The sequence below is a fragment of the Glycine max genome, chromosome 10, assembly GCF_000004515.6.
Source record: "Glycine max cultivar Williams 82 chromosome 10, Glycine_max_v4.0, whole genome shotgun sequence".
Classification (NCBI taxonomy): domain Eukaryota; kingdom Viridiplantae; phylum Streptophyta; class Magnoliopsida; order Fabales; family Fabaceae; genus Glycine; species Glycine max.
In genome coordinates this window covers 10887933-10906945 of record NC_038246.2, presented here as the reverse complement: position 1 = coordinate 10906945, position 19013 = coordinate 10887933, and the positions used below count along the sequence as shown (strand labels likewise).

Sequence of the window (19013 nt, the reverse complement as noted above, 5' to 3'; positions counted from 1 at the left end):
TCCATGTCCCTATGGGCTTGAGAGTTGACTCCTCTTCTAGGTTCATGATGAACTAGAGTACTATTAAAATCCCCTATATAAGGTCCAAGGTTTCGAGACATTTCCCATTATCTCACAAAAATCATCCCACGAGGCTTGTCTACGAGCAAACTGGGGAGCTCCATAGACCACTAGCTGTGAGGAGCCAATATATTGAATTCCTCCAAGTCACTAGCATGTGAACAAATTGCTGAGAGCTTCTCAAAATATCCACTTTCCAAACATTTGTATCCCACAAACACCACATCCCACCTGAGTGACCTCTAGCCACCTCCACAGAAGTGCCTCAAAGACCAATGCAACGGATGATCCCCTTAGGCTTCTCACCATAAGTATGCGTTTCCATAAGGATAACAAAAGAAGTGAAATGCTGCTTCATCATATCTTTAACTAAGGTACAAAAATCTTTATTTCATCCTACGACAACTCCTCGAGGAACAGAAGAGGTAACACGACTTGTAAGAGTTATATGCATATATAAAAAATTATATTTACAAACATACAAATACATAAAAAATAATATAGGAACGAAAAAAAGGAGATCATTTATAATAAAAGATAAAGATAAAGATCCAACATATAAATAAGACAAAATTCTAAATAGATTCTTAAGTCAGAAAATAGATTCAACTGTTACAATTAGAAATAAATTTCTAATGTAACTTCACTCACTCTCTACTCACATCTCTACTCACACAGCGCAAGAGGAAACAAACTAAATCATTTTTATTTTCTACCTCCTTCTATGAGTACATACTTGATATTTATACTCTCACTTTCTAATCTTATCTAATTATTTAAGATAAAATCATAATCATAACTTTCTAATAACTAATTGACCCTTTATTTTTTACTTATTACATCAATGGAACACAAAAATAAATCAAACCAGAACAAAATAGGGGTTTGATCACAACGAAGAAGTGGGAAGTTCGATTAGCAAGAAGAACATAGAATGTCAATGCAAAGAAGAATAGAGAAGTTTGATTCAGTCAAGGGCAGTGCTAGCAATGACCAAGGACCACCAAGGACCGGAGACGATTCACACTTCACAATCACATGGGCTGGGGTTCGCACTTCACACACTTCACAACAGCCTTCGAGAACCCTAGAGCAAAGTGTTGCTTTACCTTCTTTTTCAAATTGGGTCAAGTCTCAAACCTACGACTTTCATATTATCAGCACATTGGTATGACACTTTAACCAACTAAACTAATAAATTAATTATGCTAAAAAATAATTAATGTCGTTATATATAACATTAAAATTTCTAATATATATTTATTACACATATAAAATTACATAATAAATTTTGTAATAATTAATTTTGATCTAATAATATATTTTTTTACATATATAAATTTTAAATAAAAAATGCGAGCAAACTCGCAATCCGGCACATGAACGATCTTGGCAGCAATTTTACTCACTGGAGGTCCAGAAAACAAAGATTGCATGAGTTTCCGAGTCAACTAGCCATCTTACAATATTGGATGGAAGAGAAAAAAAAAGAAGCAAAGAATGTATATTAAGAAGGGAACTCGAGGACCAAACCAAATAATGTAGATATTGGTAACCCAAAATGCATGAACTTAGCATAGTCACATAACATTGACATGTTCTACATTTCAGTTACATTGATATCTGCTACATTTCAAACTAGAGAACCCAAAAGGACAAAACGAACACATAATTTAACTACCAGCAGAGAATCCATGAGACCGCAGCATAAGGCCACAGCTTAAGGATGTATAACCAACCTATTAGACCATGTAGACAATTAACCAACCCTGCCGCAGCATCATTCTGGCATGCGGATCAAGGCACGAGAAGTTTTACATGACAACACATAATCTTAATGATTGCGAAACAGTGAAACATAATTGGTCTATAAAAAAATTAATGAGTTTTACTTCATAGACATCACAATTCTTATAGCAAATCACTACGTGGTCTAAATTTAGAATTAGGGGAGTGCATGATTCATTCTAATTAAACTACCGAGACTTAATTGCATTCTGCATTATAGTTTTTCTATATACACATTCAAAGAATCAAAAAAGAAACTCTATCTTTTAGATACAAAATACAAATCAACTATCTCCACAAGTTTCGAACACATAAAAAAGAATAACCCCCTTTCATTATTTTTTCCACTTCAACTCAACAAAAAACACACTAAAAAATCAAAATGTGAGGGGGAGAAGAAGGTATTCAGGTACAGTGCATAAGTAGATGAAGAATGCTAAAAAAGAGAAGAATATACTTTATCTTCCCTTTTTTCTTTCTTTTTAGTGTAAGTAGTCCTGGTGGGTTTTTGTACCGTGCATCCCTCTAGGTTCTGAGGTTTTTTTATAAGAAAAGAAAATAAATATATTAACTGAGGTACAAGGGTTACCCAGTCCTATTACAAAGTTCATTCATTCAATCATAACACTATTCTGCAGGATTATATCATAAAGTGCTATACTATTTACATAACATTAGCATCCCGGTTCCCCTCGTTATTCACAAACAGAAAATCAAAACATCAACCTCCAGTTTTCCATCATACCAACATGTTGAAAGTATCATGATTCAAACTATCCAACAGATGCCATACTTCTCCTATATCACTGATCCTGCAAACAAACATGTTCCTCCATCACATGGTACTCAAATATGCTTTGTTTCAATATAACACATCCCAACATATGGTTTCAGTTTCAGGCCTTCGGATCTTCTTTGTAGATTGACATCTTGTGTGTGACACTCTTTCGTCCATGTAACTTGCTCTGTTTCCAAGTTAGATACTTCCTACTTATATCGTAAACATTTATGCTAACTACAAATCATTCCTCCAACAGTCTTCTCATCTCACTACAAAAAAATGTTAAATAATGGAGGTTATTTTGCGGAGATTTTAGAAACCTTCTTAATTTATTAAAAACTACAATTTTTTGTACTTAATTTTTTGCGGAGGTTTATAACTCTTCTAATTAAATATTATTTTTCCATCCTTTATTCTTTAAAATAAAATAGACCTATATTCACACTATTGAAAGTAATTAGTTAAATAAATATATTTTCTGATCATTTAAAGGCATGAAACATTAATTAATTATAAATGTATTTTATAATTTGAGAAAAATTCTTACATATAATTATTTTTTTTATTTTACAATGATTTTAATTAACTTAATTAAAACATATATATGTGTTGATAATAATAAAATTAAATATTTTAAATTAGAAGATATGATGGTTATAATTACCTTATTTATTATATTTATATATTTTTATGAATATAAAATTAATAAATTCTCTAAAATTTTCCTGTTTATTTGCACAAGATTTTCCTTTCAGAATTTTTTATTTTTATTATATTATTATAATAAAGATAAAGATTCATCTGCCTACCTATTTATATACACGCCTCAGAGATAAATATTATTTTTATGTTTTTTAACAGTAAATATTTCTATGTTAGATTTTAGTATGTTAAGAGAGAAAAATAAAACAATTTTAATAAGTCTCATTAATTAGAAGAGTGTATGAAATATTTGCTACATAAAATGTTTGCTAATATCTCCTCTAATGTTATGAGAAAAAAAAATACAGAAATAATCTTAGAACTCATCTTGGATCAGTAACTTTATGTTTGTGAGATAGTTTCCTACATAAAATGTTTGCTAATATTTTCTTTTGTTAGATAGTTTCTTTGTTTCTTGTTCTGCAGAAGAATTGGAATTATCCAAATAAAAGAAGGATTTATCAAATTAAGTAAATAAAAAAACACTATGCATAAAAAAGGTAACCGTGGCCAAAGATTTCGCTACTACTCTGTGAGACACGCCCAGGATTCCCTAAAACCTTTTTTGTTCTTACTAGAATCCGCCAAGAAAATAAAAAAAGAGGTACCCAGGACGAGTCGAAGAAATTGGAGCTGATGTCTAATGTGTCTACCATGTTTTGTTATTTTCAGAACTTCAATTTTATTCCATGTTTTACTGTAATATGTTTCGTGGTTTCCTCCTGTTAGTCCTTTCAGATTATTTTTTTGGTGGGTTTATGATGTGTGAACTGTGAATGCTCTTACGTGTGCACTCTTTAATTGGTAAAGAATTAAATAATTTAAATTTATGATGTTATATTACAAATATCTTACTTGTACATTCTTTAATTGTTAGTTATTTCTATAGGGAATTAGGTCACTTAAAATCCTTTGTGAGAAACAAGGCACAACCTGAAGGATCCATAGCTGAGGGGTATTTAACTGAAGAGTCTCTTACCTTTTTATTCTCGGTACGTGGAAGGATATCGAGAGACAAGGTTCAATAGACCTAAACGTGTTTGTGATAACCCAATTGATAATGAGACTTTTTTTGTGTCCTCTATCTTCCCACAAATTGGAAAACCAGTCGGAGATTGTTCAATGTTCACGTTAACTCCAATGCAAAAATTTGCAAGCTCATCGATATGTGCTCCTTAATTGCACTATAGTCACACCATTTGTGGAGTAAGTAAAGTGACATAAACTTTTATTGTTATACTACTTATAAATAATAGTCATGTATTGATTATAATAATTAATTTATGTAGTGAATTTAAAGAATTCATAAAAGGGAGTTCAAGAGGAAGAAGACCTCCATCTATAGAGATAGAGAAAAAAGTCAATAAAGAGTTTGTTGATGGGTTTAGAAAGCGGGTGAGTAGTCATTCAGTGGATAGGGATTTTTTTACCGTCTTTGTTTCAAACTCTACCTTCCAATTTTTTTAGATTATGAATCCAGATACAATGAATGAAATGTCTACTGATCTAAAGTTTTTAGCACGAGGACCCTTGGACAATGCAACAAGATTTACTGCATATAATATTAATGGATTCAAATTTCGAACCTTGGCTCGAGAAGAAGGATTGAAAACACAAAACAGTGGTGTTTTCTTAACATCTAACACATCATGTGTTTCAAGTAGCGTTGACAACTTAAGGCAAGCAGATTTACCTTATTATGGGAAGTTGGAAGATATCATTGAGATTAACTACTATGATCGATTCTTTGATATTCTTTTTAAATGTAAATGGGCTGATACTACACGAGATAAAGGGTATAAAAAGGATTGTTGGAATTTTAATTGTGTTAACTTTGATAGATTGATTCATATTGGTGATCGTGAAGAACATGAACCATACATTGAAGCATCTCAAGCACAAATGGTGTATTATGTAGATGATGTAGTCAATGAAGGATGGAGTGTTGTTGTACACATAAATCCAAGAGATTTATATGACATGGGAGAAGAAGTAGAAGAAAATGCATATGAAAATGAGCCATACCAAGAGCAACAACTTGAACAATTTTCTAGGCTTGATGATCAATATGTACAATTGGCTACAAACCATCTAAATGATGATATAGTTGATTGAATTGTAACTCCTAAAATAGTAAGAAATTCACACTTGTCTAAATATGATATAGTTGATTGACTTATAAATGTTGTTATTATTTCATTTATTAATTATTTTAATCTTGTTTTAATTTTGATAGTATGTCATCTTAAATTTTATTATTCTTTATTTATTTTTCTCTTAATATTGTTGTCATGAATATGTAGTCATGCCAAAGGTGAAGCGTTTTAGAAATCCACAAAAATCAGCACCTCAACCACAATGTCCCTCACCAAGTGATTCCACACAAGCTCCTGAAGTCCCAACTAGTAATGTCCCTATTTCTCATGGATCAACATCTGAAGTTCCAGCAATGAATCCTGAAATTTCTTCCCCACCAAGTGATTCCACACAAGCTCCTGAAGTCCCAACTGGTAATGTCCCTCTTTCTCATGTATCAACATCTGAAGTTCCACAAGAAGATGAAACAAATAGACGTCATGTTGGGCGTGAGTCTACACACTGTTGGACTGTTGAGGCAATAGGTATACAAGTATTGTATTTTATTTTTATTTTTGTAATTATCATCATATGAAGTATATTACATTTTCTAATTGAGAAATTCTTTTATTGTTAAAGACTCTGAAGAAACGATCAAGAAGATTAAGGTGAAAGTTAGGGGAGTCAATAGCTTACCTAGGGAGTTACGCATCATTGTGAATTTTGATGACCAAGGCCAAGCAATTGGTGAAGCACAAGCCTTGCTTGCAGGATTTCTTGGAACACTAGTAGCTGATTGCAAATTATTTCCTATGGATTATGATAGATGGTCTGGACCTTCAGGCGTACCTAAAGCTTATTTTGATGATTGCTTTGAAACAATTTTAAAGGTATGTCAATTAGTTATATATAACTTTTTATATCTACACCACTTAGAAACCCTATCTTTACTATTTTTCATATATATATATATATTATTTTGCATATGATATTTGATAAATTTGTCTTTTTTTTTTAGCCTCGATTTTATTTTAAGATTAATGAAGCTGGTGCAAAACGGTATTGCAAATTGAGTATGGGAAGAAAATGGGCTGCAAATAGGCAAAGCTTATGGAATGAATTCAACGATCCAACCAAAACAAGAGATGAAATCATAAAAAATGTGCCGATAGGCATAGATAAAGATCAATGGGCTCGTTTTGTTCATTATCGTCATAAACCATCAACATTGGTACAATTAGATTGTTTTAATTATTGAATTGTTTTTATAGCTAATTATATGATTACTATTACAAGTTGTAAACTTGAAATTGCTTTGCATATAGGAACTTTGTAGGAGAAATAAAGAAATTCGAAGCAAGCAAGTTATTCCACACACTAGTGGATCCAAAGCTAATCCTAGAAGAAGAAATGAGTTGGTAATGACACTAAATGTTAACTTTTACTAATTAAAGAAGTTCAATGTTTACTTACTCTTTATTTATCTTAGTTGTTAGAAACTGAGAAGCTATCAAGTCATGGACAATTATATATTGAAACTCATAAAAGAAAAGATGGATCATTTGTAAATGAAGCAGCAAAGACTATAGCGGTATGTTTTTCTTTAGTAACATTGTTTTCAAGGATTGTGCTTAATCTTAAAACTTTTGTAATTCCTTTTATTACATGTTTGCAGGAACAAATTGAAGTAGGGTTGACTCAAAGCATAGTTGATGAATCTGAAGTTTCTCCTCTTGATGTTGTTGGTAGAGTGTTAGGGTTAGAGCACTCTGGGAGAGTGCGATGCATGGGATTAGGAGTTGTTCCTTCTAATACATTCAGGAACACAAGACTTCGAGCTTCTAGTCTGAGCTCTTCTTCATCTGGTGTTGCCTTTCCATCTTCAAACCAATGGCAAGAGAAATACAACAATTTAGAATCAGCTTTTAAGGCCTACATGATAATGAAGGAAGGAAGGATCCCTGAAGAATTAGCTAGTTATTTCACTCCTGATCAAACACATGTAAGTAATTAATATGCATACATCATTATGTATATGAGGTATCCTAAAACTTGTTAGTATAATACACAATGTAATCTTAAAACTGTTTTACATATGTCTATAGTTTATTAATTTATTCACGCATATTAGTTAGGAAATATATTTTGTAATTGGTACGTGTATTTATTAAGCTAATTAATTTACAGTTTTGTAGGTAGATTTTATAGTTAATCAACAATATTAAGGTAGAATTTTATTCATTTTGGCTAGCTCTTAATACTCTTTATCTCAAGTTAGGTCTTTAAGTAAACATACATGATCAAGGTAATAACCATGCATAAGTTTAGAATATTAAAACAATTGTTTAGAATTGATTATTTTTATTGATGGTCATTATGATTTAGTATGTGTGATACACCCTTGTATATATATAGTATATGTGACTAAGTGTTTTTTCTTTTCTTATTTCAGCCAAATGATGCTTCAAGTGTTCCTAATACACCTTTGGATGCAAGAGGATCTTCTGGTGCTAGCAACCCTTAGTTTGCTTATAATGTATTTTTGATTTAAAGTTTAGTACAATACTAATATTACTTTGTTATGGATTTCATGTCATACTTTGATTTACAATAGAAATTTGAATTATAAATCTTTGAACTATATGCTATTATTTTGGTTATTGAAATATAATTTCTACGTCCTCATTATGAGTTTTTTTATTACATTTTTTTATCGATATCATAAGAAAATGAAAAATTATAATACATGTAGATTATGAAACTAAAATGAGTATACAAAATCATTATATACAAGAAAATAAGGAGAATTAGAAAATCAATTGTAAAACATCTATTGCTAGCATGATTTAAAAAAAACCCTCCATAGTATAGTTTTAAAACCTCTTTTAATAAATCTCCGCATTTAGCATAGGTTTAAAACCTCCTACAAAAAACTTCTGTATTTAGTGTAGGTATAAAAACCTCTTCAAATAAACCTCCACAGTTAGCGTAGGTTTAAAACCTCTACAAAAAAACCTCTGCAAAATGTTCTCAATACCAGAGGTTTTCGAAAACCGCCGCTAATTGCTTGTGGCGAATCTAACTGCGGAGGTTTTTGAAAACTTCCGTAATTTATTTTGCGAAGGGTAAAAACCTCCACTAAACGAAAAAATAACCTCCATTATTTAACAGATTTGTTGTAGTGTCTGGTGCTCCTTCAATTGACACTGCCTATGAGTTACTCCACTCACCAATTAGAAAATACCTCCTAGCTAGAGAATAAGCTGCCAAATCATTTGAGCTTCTTTTCTGATATTAGCAACCAGTTACAACATATATGGTTCAATTCTATCCGTCTGGAGCTATATTCCTGTTCATCAGTACTGGGTCCTACTATATCAGACTTATGTACCAATATTTTCTTTGTGTCATGATATGAAGCCAAAACCATGTCCGCATCCATATAGAGCCTTCATATGACATGAGTTTGTGTCCCAGAGGAAACACACGTCCCTGCGTATTTCATTATTGCATATTTTTCAAGCACAACATTGGTTCAAAAGATCATTCATAGTATGAACAAAAAAATGTATTCCTCGTTGTCTTTAACCATGATCGGATTTGATTGAATCCACCACCTGCTGAAGTTACATTACTGCTAACCACACTACCCCACCAAGCTTTCTTCCTTTTCTTCCCTGCAATAAACCACTACTACAATTTTTAGATTTAACATCGCACGGTTAACATCAGTTATTCACAAAACCGATGTTAACAAAAGCGCGGTGGCATTTTTGTAAATAAGTAGATTTAGTTAACATCGGTTTTTCTGAAACCGATGTTAACTACTCGATATTAACATCGGTTATTAAAATAAGCGATGTTACTATGGAGTAGTTAACATCGGTTTTGGAAAAACCGATGTTAGTATGTTGTTGTTAACATCGGTTTGGGAAAAATCGATGTTATCAAGTTGATGTTAACATCGGTTTTAAGAAAACCGATGTTACCTAGTTGATGTTAACATCGGTTATTTTTAAAAGACCGATGTTATCATTATATATTAAAAATCTAAAATTGCACAACCCGCGCGCTCGAACCCTATCGTTCTTCTTCTTTCTCCTTCTGCTTGAGTTCGTATTTGTCGCAAACTGGCTTGCGCTTCCGTGACTGCAACCACATTGTGGAGATCGTGTTTGTGGAGTTCGTCTCTGCCACTTATCGATTGAGGTACGTCCTTTCATTTTAACATTAGGCGTTCGTCGTTTTAACATTTGCTCACTTTCGCAGGTCGAAGAAAACTAGGAAAGGAAAGAGTCCCGGAAAGGGTGGGAATCGATTTTGGAAGTCCATTGTGGTTCACCTTAAGAATCCCAGGGCGTTCTTCTTCTTTCTCCTTCTGCCTGAGTTCGTCTTTGTCGCAAACTGGGCTGCACTTCCATGACTGCAACGACATTGTGGAGTTTGGCTTTGTGGAGTTTGAGTCTGGCACTTATCGATTGAGGTACGTCCTTTCATTTTTACATTAGGCGTTCCTCGTTTTAACATTTGCTCACTTTCGCAGCTCGAAGAAAACTAGGAAAGGAAAGAGTCCCGGAAAGGGTGGGAATCAATTTTGGAAGTCACTTGTGGTTGGCTTTAAGACTCCCAGGGAAGCCATCGAAGGTATGTCTCTGTTGTCATGTTTTGAAACCAATTGGTTAACTTTGTATATATCATGTCTACTTTGCTGCTCAGGTGATTTGTTCGTCTTCTTTAGTCACTGTCATGGTTCGTTGTTGCTTGTGTTCTGTGTGCTGCTAAGTGATTAGTGCTGATTAGGAATATCTTCGACACTGACAACAATTGACAATCGGTGAGTATATGCATCTCTATTTGTGTGATGCGAACCTGAGTAGGAGCGGATCGTTTGATACAGGCTACGGAGGTTTTGGATGACGCCACTTCCAGTGAAGGAAGATAAGTCAGGGTAGACGCCACTTCCGGTGAAGGAAGATAAGTCCGGGTAGACACCACTTCCGGTGAAGGAAGATAAGTCTGGGTAGACGCCACTTCCGGTGAAGGAAGATAAGTCTGGGTAGATGCCACTTCCGGTGAAGGAAGATAAGTCAGGATAGACGCCACAAGGATTACCTTGATAAGTCTGATATTGGTTCAACAAGGAACCCAGAGAGAAACTCTCACCCAATTTTATGAAAATGCCAAAAGTTTTTTTTATTCAAAAAAAAAAACCAATACTTATAGTGTATCTGAACTAAAAGATAAAAATAGACATGGGCCTTCTAAATAGTTTGGGCCAAAATTACAATAAATAAAAATTATAACTAAAAAACATATTTAACTTGGGCCTTCAGCAATAATTAATAGTCTTGATAGTGTCTCTGCCTCTGGGCCTTCATCCTTCTCCACTCGGGGGCTTTGTCCTTCTCCACTTGGGCCTTCGTTCTTCTCCACTTGGGCCTTTAGCCTGTATTTGGCCAGTTTCATGATTCTCATCATTCCCTCCTTCTTGGAAAACATTTGTCCTCAAATGTCTAGGATCATCACCGGATTCAAGTACCACTTCCTTCCTTTTCTTGTTGACTTGCTTGGCATAACTTTCATTCTTCTTTGTAATTTGCACCTTCACTTGGTCATACAATCTTTTCACATACTGAACTTTGGCATGTGCATCCTTACGTTGAGTCTCTTGGGGATTGCTTTTGTAAGTTGACCTGTTAGGCAATGAAGCTTGTAGAAGGAGATCAACTTGATGTTCTATGCTTCTTGAAGGTGGCAGTCCATGAGGAATCTCCTTGGGAAAGACATCTTTAAATTCCTGTAATAAGGGTTGAACACTAGGAGAAACATAAATAGTTAACTGATTAGAATTATCACTCTCTCTCTCTTGTGTATCACTCTTTTCCTCGGGTGTATCACTCTTCTTTTTCATATTCCTTTGTGGTGCCTCACTATTTTCTTTCTCTTGTTCTCTCTTTTCTCTCATTCTGATTTGGTCATCACACACTTTTCTAGGGGATAGAGGTTTAAGAGTAAACGAGGAAGATTTGGCTATTCGTCTGTAGGGCTCTTCTTTGTTACGGTTCAACAAACGTTGCATTTGTGTAGTCCACGCGTCCAGAAATAAGCGCTGAGATTCGTCCAATTGATGATATACACCACCATTGTCACCAGCTCTTGCCATGATTAAGGAACAAAGAATTTTGCAGTAAATTAAAAAAAAATAAAATTCAGGACCTCACCACACTCTACTCACGTGTTTCTCTCTTTAATGGTAGTTCACTCGTGTTTGATGCTATCAATATAGGCTTTTGTGTGATGTTTTCACTCTTGCCTTTTACCACTCACTCCCTCTTAAGTTCCTGGATGGACCGAATTAGACACACAAGGTAATATAAAATAAAAGGAAAGACAATATAATTATCAGAGTAACAGATTTGATTTGGGATAACAACTTGGACTTGATTTGGATAGCATATTGGATTTGATTTGGATAACAGATTAGATTTGGATAACAAATCTGATTTGGATAAAAAATTTTGATTTGATTTGATTTGGATAATAGATCAGATTTGGGATAACAAATTAGATTTAATTTGGATAACAGATATGATAACAAATAAGATAACAGATAGGATAACAGATAGATAACAAATATGACAACTAAACTTCAAATGCTCATAACTTTTGCTTCGGTTGTCTGTTTGAGGCCCACTATATATCAAAACGCTCAGAATTCAGAGGAGAATCTAGATAACGGGATTTGGTACACGATTTTCTGCCAAAAAAAAGCCTCTAACTGCCTCAATTTCGTGTTCAAAGATCAAACACCCACTTTCTCTTTTTTCTCTTTCTTCTTTTCTTCTCTTTTTTTTTTCAAAATTTCTGCAACTTTTTTTTTTAACTTGAAACAGAACTCAAACAATTTTTTTTTTTTACACAAAGTCTGAAAGACACTAGAAACAAGAACACAAACGTGACAAGAACAAGAACGAAACAAAGACACAAACAAGAATGCAACAAGACGCAAACAAGAAAACAAATAACAGAACAAGGACAAAAACACGAACCTAGACAAATTACAAAGAAAAAAAATAGGATAGGATAGGATAGAACCTGTATCAAGAGCCGAAGCTCTGATACCAGATGATGTGAATCTTACGGGGCGGATCATTTGATACAGGCTACGAAGGTTTGGATGACGCCACTTCCGGTGAAGGAAGATAAGTCAGGGTAGACACCACTTCCGGTGAAGGAAGATAAGTCTGGGTAGACGCCACTTCCGGTGAAGGAAGATAAGTCTGGGTAGATGCCACTTCCGGTGAAGGAAGATAAGTCAGGATAGACGCCACAAGGATTACCTTGATAAGTCTGATATTGGTTCAACAAGGAACCCAGAGAGAAACTCTCACCCAATTTTATGAAAATGCCAAAAGTTTTTTTTATTCAAAACAAAAACCAATACTTATAGTGTATCTGAACTAAAAGATAAAAATAGACATGGGCCTTCTAAATAGTTTGGGCCAAAATTACAATAAATAAAAATTATAACTAAAAAACATATTTAACTTGGGCCTTCAGCAATAATTAATAGTCTTGATAGTGTCTCTGCCTCTGGGCCTTCATCCTTCTCCACTTGGGCCTTCATCCTTCTCCACTCGGGGGCTTTGTCCTTCTCCACTTGGGCCTTCGTTCTTCTCCACTTGGGCCTTTAGCCTGTATTTGGCCAGTTTCATGATTCTCATCATTGTGAGTCTTACCAAGATGAGAATATGCTTGTTGCTAATAATTAAAATATGTTGTGTTGTAGTTCCTTTGGGTATTTGTATTTTGAAGTAATGGATTTGAGTCATTTGATGTTGCTGGATGTATTTGTATTTTGTTCGTTTTTATTTTCTCTTTAGTTCATGAAGTTATAGACCTTGCAAGTATTTTGTTAAATAATGTGATTGAAGTAAATTTTTTATTAGATTTAATTAAATAAATGTTTAGTATTTTGTTCTTTCCTATTAGTCTGCATGGTTTTTTTTTATCGGCAAAAATATATAAATATTTCATTATCTAAATAGTGATGAAGTACCAGAGGTACTTTGTACATAGATAGGATCCCATAGATATGGTTCCTTAGAAAAAACTAATACAGTTTAATTAGGAACCATATTATGGCTAATACATCTGCTAAAGCCCCAATAAAAATCTACCCTCTAGTGATACAAAAAGCCTTGTCGAATATGACTTGACTAGTGGTTAAAGTTAATTGTGAAATCTTTCTCAAAATTTGTAAGCCAGGTCCAAGTTAGTAACATTGCATCCTCCATCAGCTTGTTTCCATTGAAGCTTTCATTTGAAAATACAATTCTATTGCGCATTTGCCAAATGGACCATACCACAACCACCCACCAGCATTGCCATCTCTTAACCCTTATGCCAGCCACCTGGACAAATGAATGTTGAAGGAAGTGGCAGCGAGGGTTTAAAGGAAGAACACTGCTAATATTCATCCACGACAAAGTTTCCCACCAAATAGACTGAATTTTAGTGCAGTGAATGAATAAATGAGATGCCTCCTCCTCCACCTTGCCACAAAAAGGACATAAAAACTCCATAATCTGCACTTGCCTCCTCTATAAATTTTTCTTTGTTGGCAATCTATCTTTAAACAATCTCCACACAAATACTGCATATTTTTTTGGGGATCCTCAACTTCCAAATCTCCGCAAAACCTTCCTCCTTGCTTCCAACTGCTCCCCCCTTCCTCCTTCCAGCTGCTCCCCCCTTCCAGCTGCATGGCTAATTTTTTTTTTGCTCAGCAAAAATATATATTATATATATAAGAAAGTACCAGAGGTACAGTAGATACAGATAAATGTTTAAAACACAGCTGGTGCAGAGAATTAAGACCCAGCTATACCCCAAACTCAAACACATACATGCTACACCTCTTGGAAGAGGTGACAATCATTACCCTCCCTTTCTAATTATACAAATACATCTGACAAATTGGAAGACCACTGGTTGAAATGAGTATCGAAGTCTTTTTCCATAACTTTGAGCCAGGACCAGAGTAAAAAGAGCGCATCGTCCATCAGCTTACTTGCGTTAAAAGCTTGGTTATCAAAAACTAGCTTGTTTCTATGATGCCATATGGTCCTTCTGAGGGCTATCCACCAACAACTCCATCTCATATCTTTTGTTCGTGTAGCCTTCGATCTGTGATGCATGAAGTGGTCTTTCAGTTCTTTTGGGAAAGCACCCACTGATTTGACCCATGAGAGTGTCTGCCACCACAAGGGAAGTACCTTGCTGCAGTTGAAGAAAAGGTGCGCTGCATCTTCATCCAAATTGTTACAGAACAGGCACAATGGATCAACTATCTCCACTTGTCTTCCTCTTAAATTCATCTTCGTTGGTAAACGGTCTTTGATGAGCCTCCATGTAAATACCTTTGCCTTAGGTGGTATTTTAAGTTTCCACAGAAGCGAGAAACTCCCATCCTCTGATTCCCCCCTTATTTCCCCCAGCAGAAACTTATATGCAGTTCTGGTCGAATAGATTTCACTCGAGTCTTGCTTCCAAACCCATGAGTCTGCTCCTTGTTGCTGTACTGCTAGCCCTACTGTTTCCTCTAGGAATTCAGCAGCCATGGTAGCTTCATTATCAAATAAGTTTCTCCTCCATTTAAAGTTCCATTCTCACCCTTCCTCCTTATGACTTCCCAAGAGGCTGATAGGTTGTTGTTGTTGGTTAGAGATTTGATACAGCGTAGGGAATTTTTCCTTTAAAGATCTGTTCTCTCCAAGCCATTTGTCCTCCCAAAATCTGATCATGTCTCCACTCCGCAGCTTCCACTTTCAAAGAGTTGCATGGTTAATATTAGTTAGAACAGTTTCATCTGCTTTTAGGCCTTGATATTGTAACAATATGGTTGTGATCCACTCATTTTCTCTTCCTATACCTCTCTGTACTGGCTTATCATAAATTAAAATACACTTTCAAATTTCTCTGAAGTCTAAACTATAGTTTTTGTATGGTATCAAGAATCTGGACCAAATGATCTTGAGAAAATGAATCTGGGCTACATCTGCGAGAGTGAATCCACAATCATTTTCACAATTGAACAACTTTACACTGAGATAAAAAGAACTAAACTTGGAAATCTCTCACTCAAAATTTCTCCTTCGCATCAAAGCCATCATTGATTCCCTGTTTGCTGTTGATCTTATCTCAACTCAAGTAATTAGATGTCATTGTTGAGGGCCTACCAGATGAATATGATGCCATAGTAACCTTTATCGGTAGCAAGTTCAAACCATTTCCACATCGAGGAGATTGAAGCACTGTTACTGGCTCGAGGTTTATAAGGCACAGGCAGCAGACGACTCAGGACACTATCTTTATTAATGCTACTTAACATTAAGGTTACCAAAATCTAGAGAGGCTATCAAACTTGTGAAATTTCCATAAACTCGACTTGTAAACTCAACCTACAAATGCGGTATATAAAAGTATTTAAAAAAACTATGATAATACTCATAGGTAAAATCCTATAACCAAAATAGGTTTTTTGGCAAACCAGATTTTAACTTGGTTTAGAACCCAAACTAATTTTAAAAATGGTTTCCAATCCAAAACCACTTTCAATACTAGTTTTAAAATTGATTTTGGGTTAAAAACCACTTGTAAATCCAAAACCAGTTCTAACATTGGTTTAACCCATTTTCTTAAAATATGTTTTTAAATCCATTTCTCAAATCCAAAAAGAAATATGAATCAATACAAGTTCTAGTTTTCTTTCTACGTTTTTGCTATACCTGTTATTTTATTAAATTTAATCATGCAGTTGGACCCTTGTTGACAAGTTCAAAATAAACTGCAAGTGAGAATATTAGAAACACTATTAATAATTATAGCAATCATTGTTACTGCACAGTATTTTGGTCTACTTTGATGATATATTATTTTTACAGGGAACTCTCCTATTTTAATTCAACAATTGATCACTCGATTGAAATCAGTCTTGGCCCTAAAACAGCTTGACCATCTTGATTACTTTTTAGGCATTGAAGTAAAGCATCTTTCTGATGGTTCTCTACTTGTCACTTAGAGCCAATATATTTACAATCTTCTTGCTAAATCCAATACGACTAATTCTAATGGCATCTCATCTCCCATGATTGGAGACAAAAAAACTCCTAAGACAGGGTTCATAATATGTTTCTGATCCTACTCTATATTGTTCAGCTATCAACACCTTAGAATATTCAACCATTGAAAGATCAGAAATTGACTACACTGTTAACAAAGTCTGTCAAGTTTTGTACAAACCCCTAGAATCATACTAGAAAGCATTTAAGAAGGTCCTTAGATATCTCCAAGGTTCCATCTCCTCCAAGTTGTACCATTTACAGTCTGCACCTACTCACTCTCCTCTCCAAATTCAATGTTACTGAGACACTGACTGGGCTTCCAATTCTGATGATCATAGGTCAACCTCTAGTGTGTGCATTTTTCTTGGGCCTAATCTAGTCTCCTAGTCCTAGTAGCACAAAAAGCAAACTGTTGTGGCCACCTACTGCAGTTGAATACTGCAGCCTTGCTTCAGCTACCTCAGAAATCTTATGGATTCAAACACTACTTCCCAAGCTTCAAGTTTCTACCACCCTATCTCCTACTCTCTTTTTGAAATTAAAAGCCAAGCTCAGTTTCTGGAATTAATAAGCAAAATTATCTCATCCTCCCTGGGCTTGAGGGAGGATTATTAGTGTATACTGGTCTGTATGGGGCAGCCTCATCTGTTGGTACAGGTCAGTTGCTATTAGTATGTTAGTATTAGTCATAACAGTTGCATCTGTCTCAGGCTTTGCTATTGTAACAGTGTGATAACGACCCACTCATTTTCTCTTCATATATAAACCTCTCTCTACTAGCTTATCATTGATGAGAATACACATTCAGTCTCTTGAACACTTAGCTTGAGTTTCTCAAAATTCTCTCGACTACAGTTTTCTAATACTTCCTATCCTAAGTGAACTAAAATATAAATGGTGAATTTCAAATTTAAAAGTTAGCTTAAGAAGATGACATGTATGCAAAAGTGGGAAAGAAAAAAAACTTACTAGTCCTGGTTTCTACATTACCATTTGTTGAAATTGTCGATTCCCCACTTCTGCAAACAATAAAAGATAAAAATTCTTCAGTTGGGCTTCCATTCACTAGAATAGATATGGATGCTGATGAAAGGCAGCCCATTATCCATCCGATCCACCTTTCATGAAACCCCATCATATCTCTCTGGTTACTGGATAAAACATTGAAGGAAACCCCATCTAGATTGGGTCTGTTTAAGGAAGGTTCAGCAAATCTGCCTTGGAAATGCTGGAGGATTGCAGCCTTAACCATAGCAGGTTTGTCTACCCAACTGTCCTCAATGTGCAGCCCCCTCAAGGCATTCCTTCTTCTGCTAAAATTTATAATTTTGTGAAAATAAGAGGTGTTACCATCACCCTCTTTGATCCATTTGCTTCTAGATTTCTGTCTCACTATTGATTCATGAAGAAAAGACTGCTCCCATAGGTCAGACTGTATTTTCTTGAGTTGTTGGACTTGTTGATCAGAGGGGTGAGCTATAAGAGAATTCTCCAGGTCATTCAGCTTTTTCTGAGTTTGCTTCACCTTGTTGCCCAGGTCTCCACAATTATCTCTGCTCCAGGTTTTTAGCCTATGTTTGAGGTTCTGAAGTTTGCATTTTAATGCATAACCCCCCCAACCCATATGCTGATTTGCAGACCAGCAGTCCCTAACCACCTTAGTGTAATCCTTGTTAGACAGCCAAGCATCAAAGACCCTAAAAGGCTTAGGACCCCAGACACACAGTAACCCTCCAGCAGTATTCAAACCAATCTAGGCAACGAAATTCGTTATATTGGAAGACCAATGGTTGAAGCAAGTACTAAAGTCTTTGTCATTAGCCTTTAACCATGACCAAGCTAAAAAGATAGCATGGTCCATGACTTTATAGGGATCAAAAGGTTTTCCTTGGAAAATCAATTGATTCCTATGCTGCCATATAGAGCTAGTTAAGGCAATCCACCACCCACACCTTGTACTATGATTCACAACTGCCTCAAAGCCATCACAGAATTGAGAAAAATGGCAAACAGGGGTAATTGGAAGGGGACCTACTACCCGGATCCAGCTCATGGATTCCCACCACAGGCCTTTTGCCAATTTACAGTTGAAGAAAAGATAACCCACATCCTCCTGCACACATCCACACAAAGGACAGTTAGCTTCCTGAGTAATGGCATTTCTTCTTAAGAGATTATCCTTGGTGGGGAGTCTATTTTTAAGAAGTCTCCAACAGAAGACCACTGCCCAAGGGGGGATTTTCAGCTGCCAAATTGTCTTAAAGATCTTCCCATCTGAACTTGATGAGCTGGTGTTCATGCGTAATCTATAAGCTGACTTAGTGGTGTATTGTCCATTAGGTTCAGCCAACCACAACATAGTGTCTTTAACCTGTCTCTGAATAGGAACAGAGCTGATTTCCTCCATAAACTGCACAGCTAAATGACTTTCATGATCAAAGAAATTCCTCCTCCACCTCATGTCCCACCTCCCACTATCA

The 19013-nt window shown here is 35.2% G+C and overlaps 2 protein-coding genes across 2 annotated transcripts; one reads left to right on the top strand and one right to left on the bottom strand.

Moving 5' to 3' along the window:
• Positions 1-6203: 6203 nt before the first annotated feature.
• Positions 6204-7950, top strand: LOC102661890 (uncharacterized). Its single transcript, XM_014762646.3, has 6 exons — positions 6204-6297; positions 6426-6638; positions 6733-6825; positions 6897-6998; positions 7083-7409; positions 7860-7950. The coding sequence occupies exons 1-6, from the start codon at positions 6220-6222 to the stop codon at positions 7929-7931; spliced, it is 885 nt and encodes a 294-aa protein (XP_014618132.3). The 5' UTR covers positions 6204-6219; the 3' UTR covers positions 7932-7950.
• Positions 7951-14364: 6414 nt separating this feature from the next.
• LOC102660358 (uncharacterized) lies at positions 14365-15030 on the bottom strand. The gene has a single exon (XM_006589839.1). It carries the CDS (start codon positions 15028-15030, stop codon positions 14365-14367), a length of 666 nt encoding a protein of 221 aa, XP_006589902.1.
• Positions 15031-19013: the final 3983 nt, after the last annotated feature.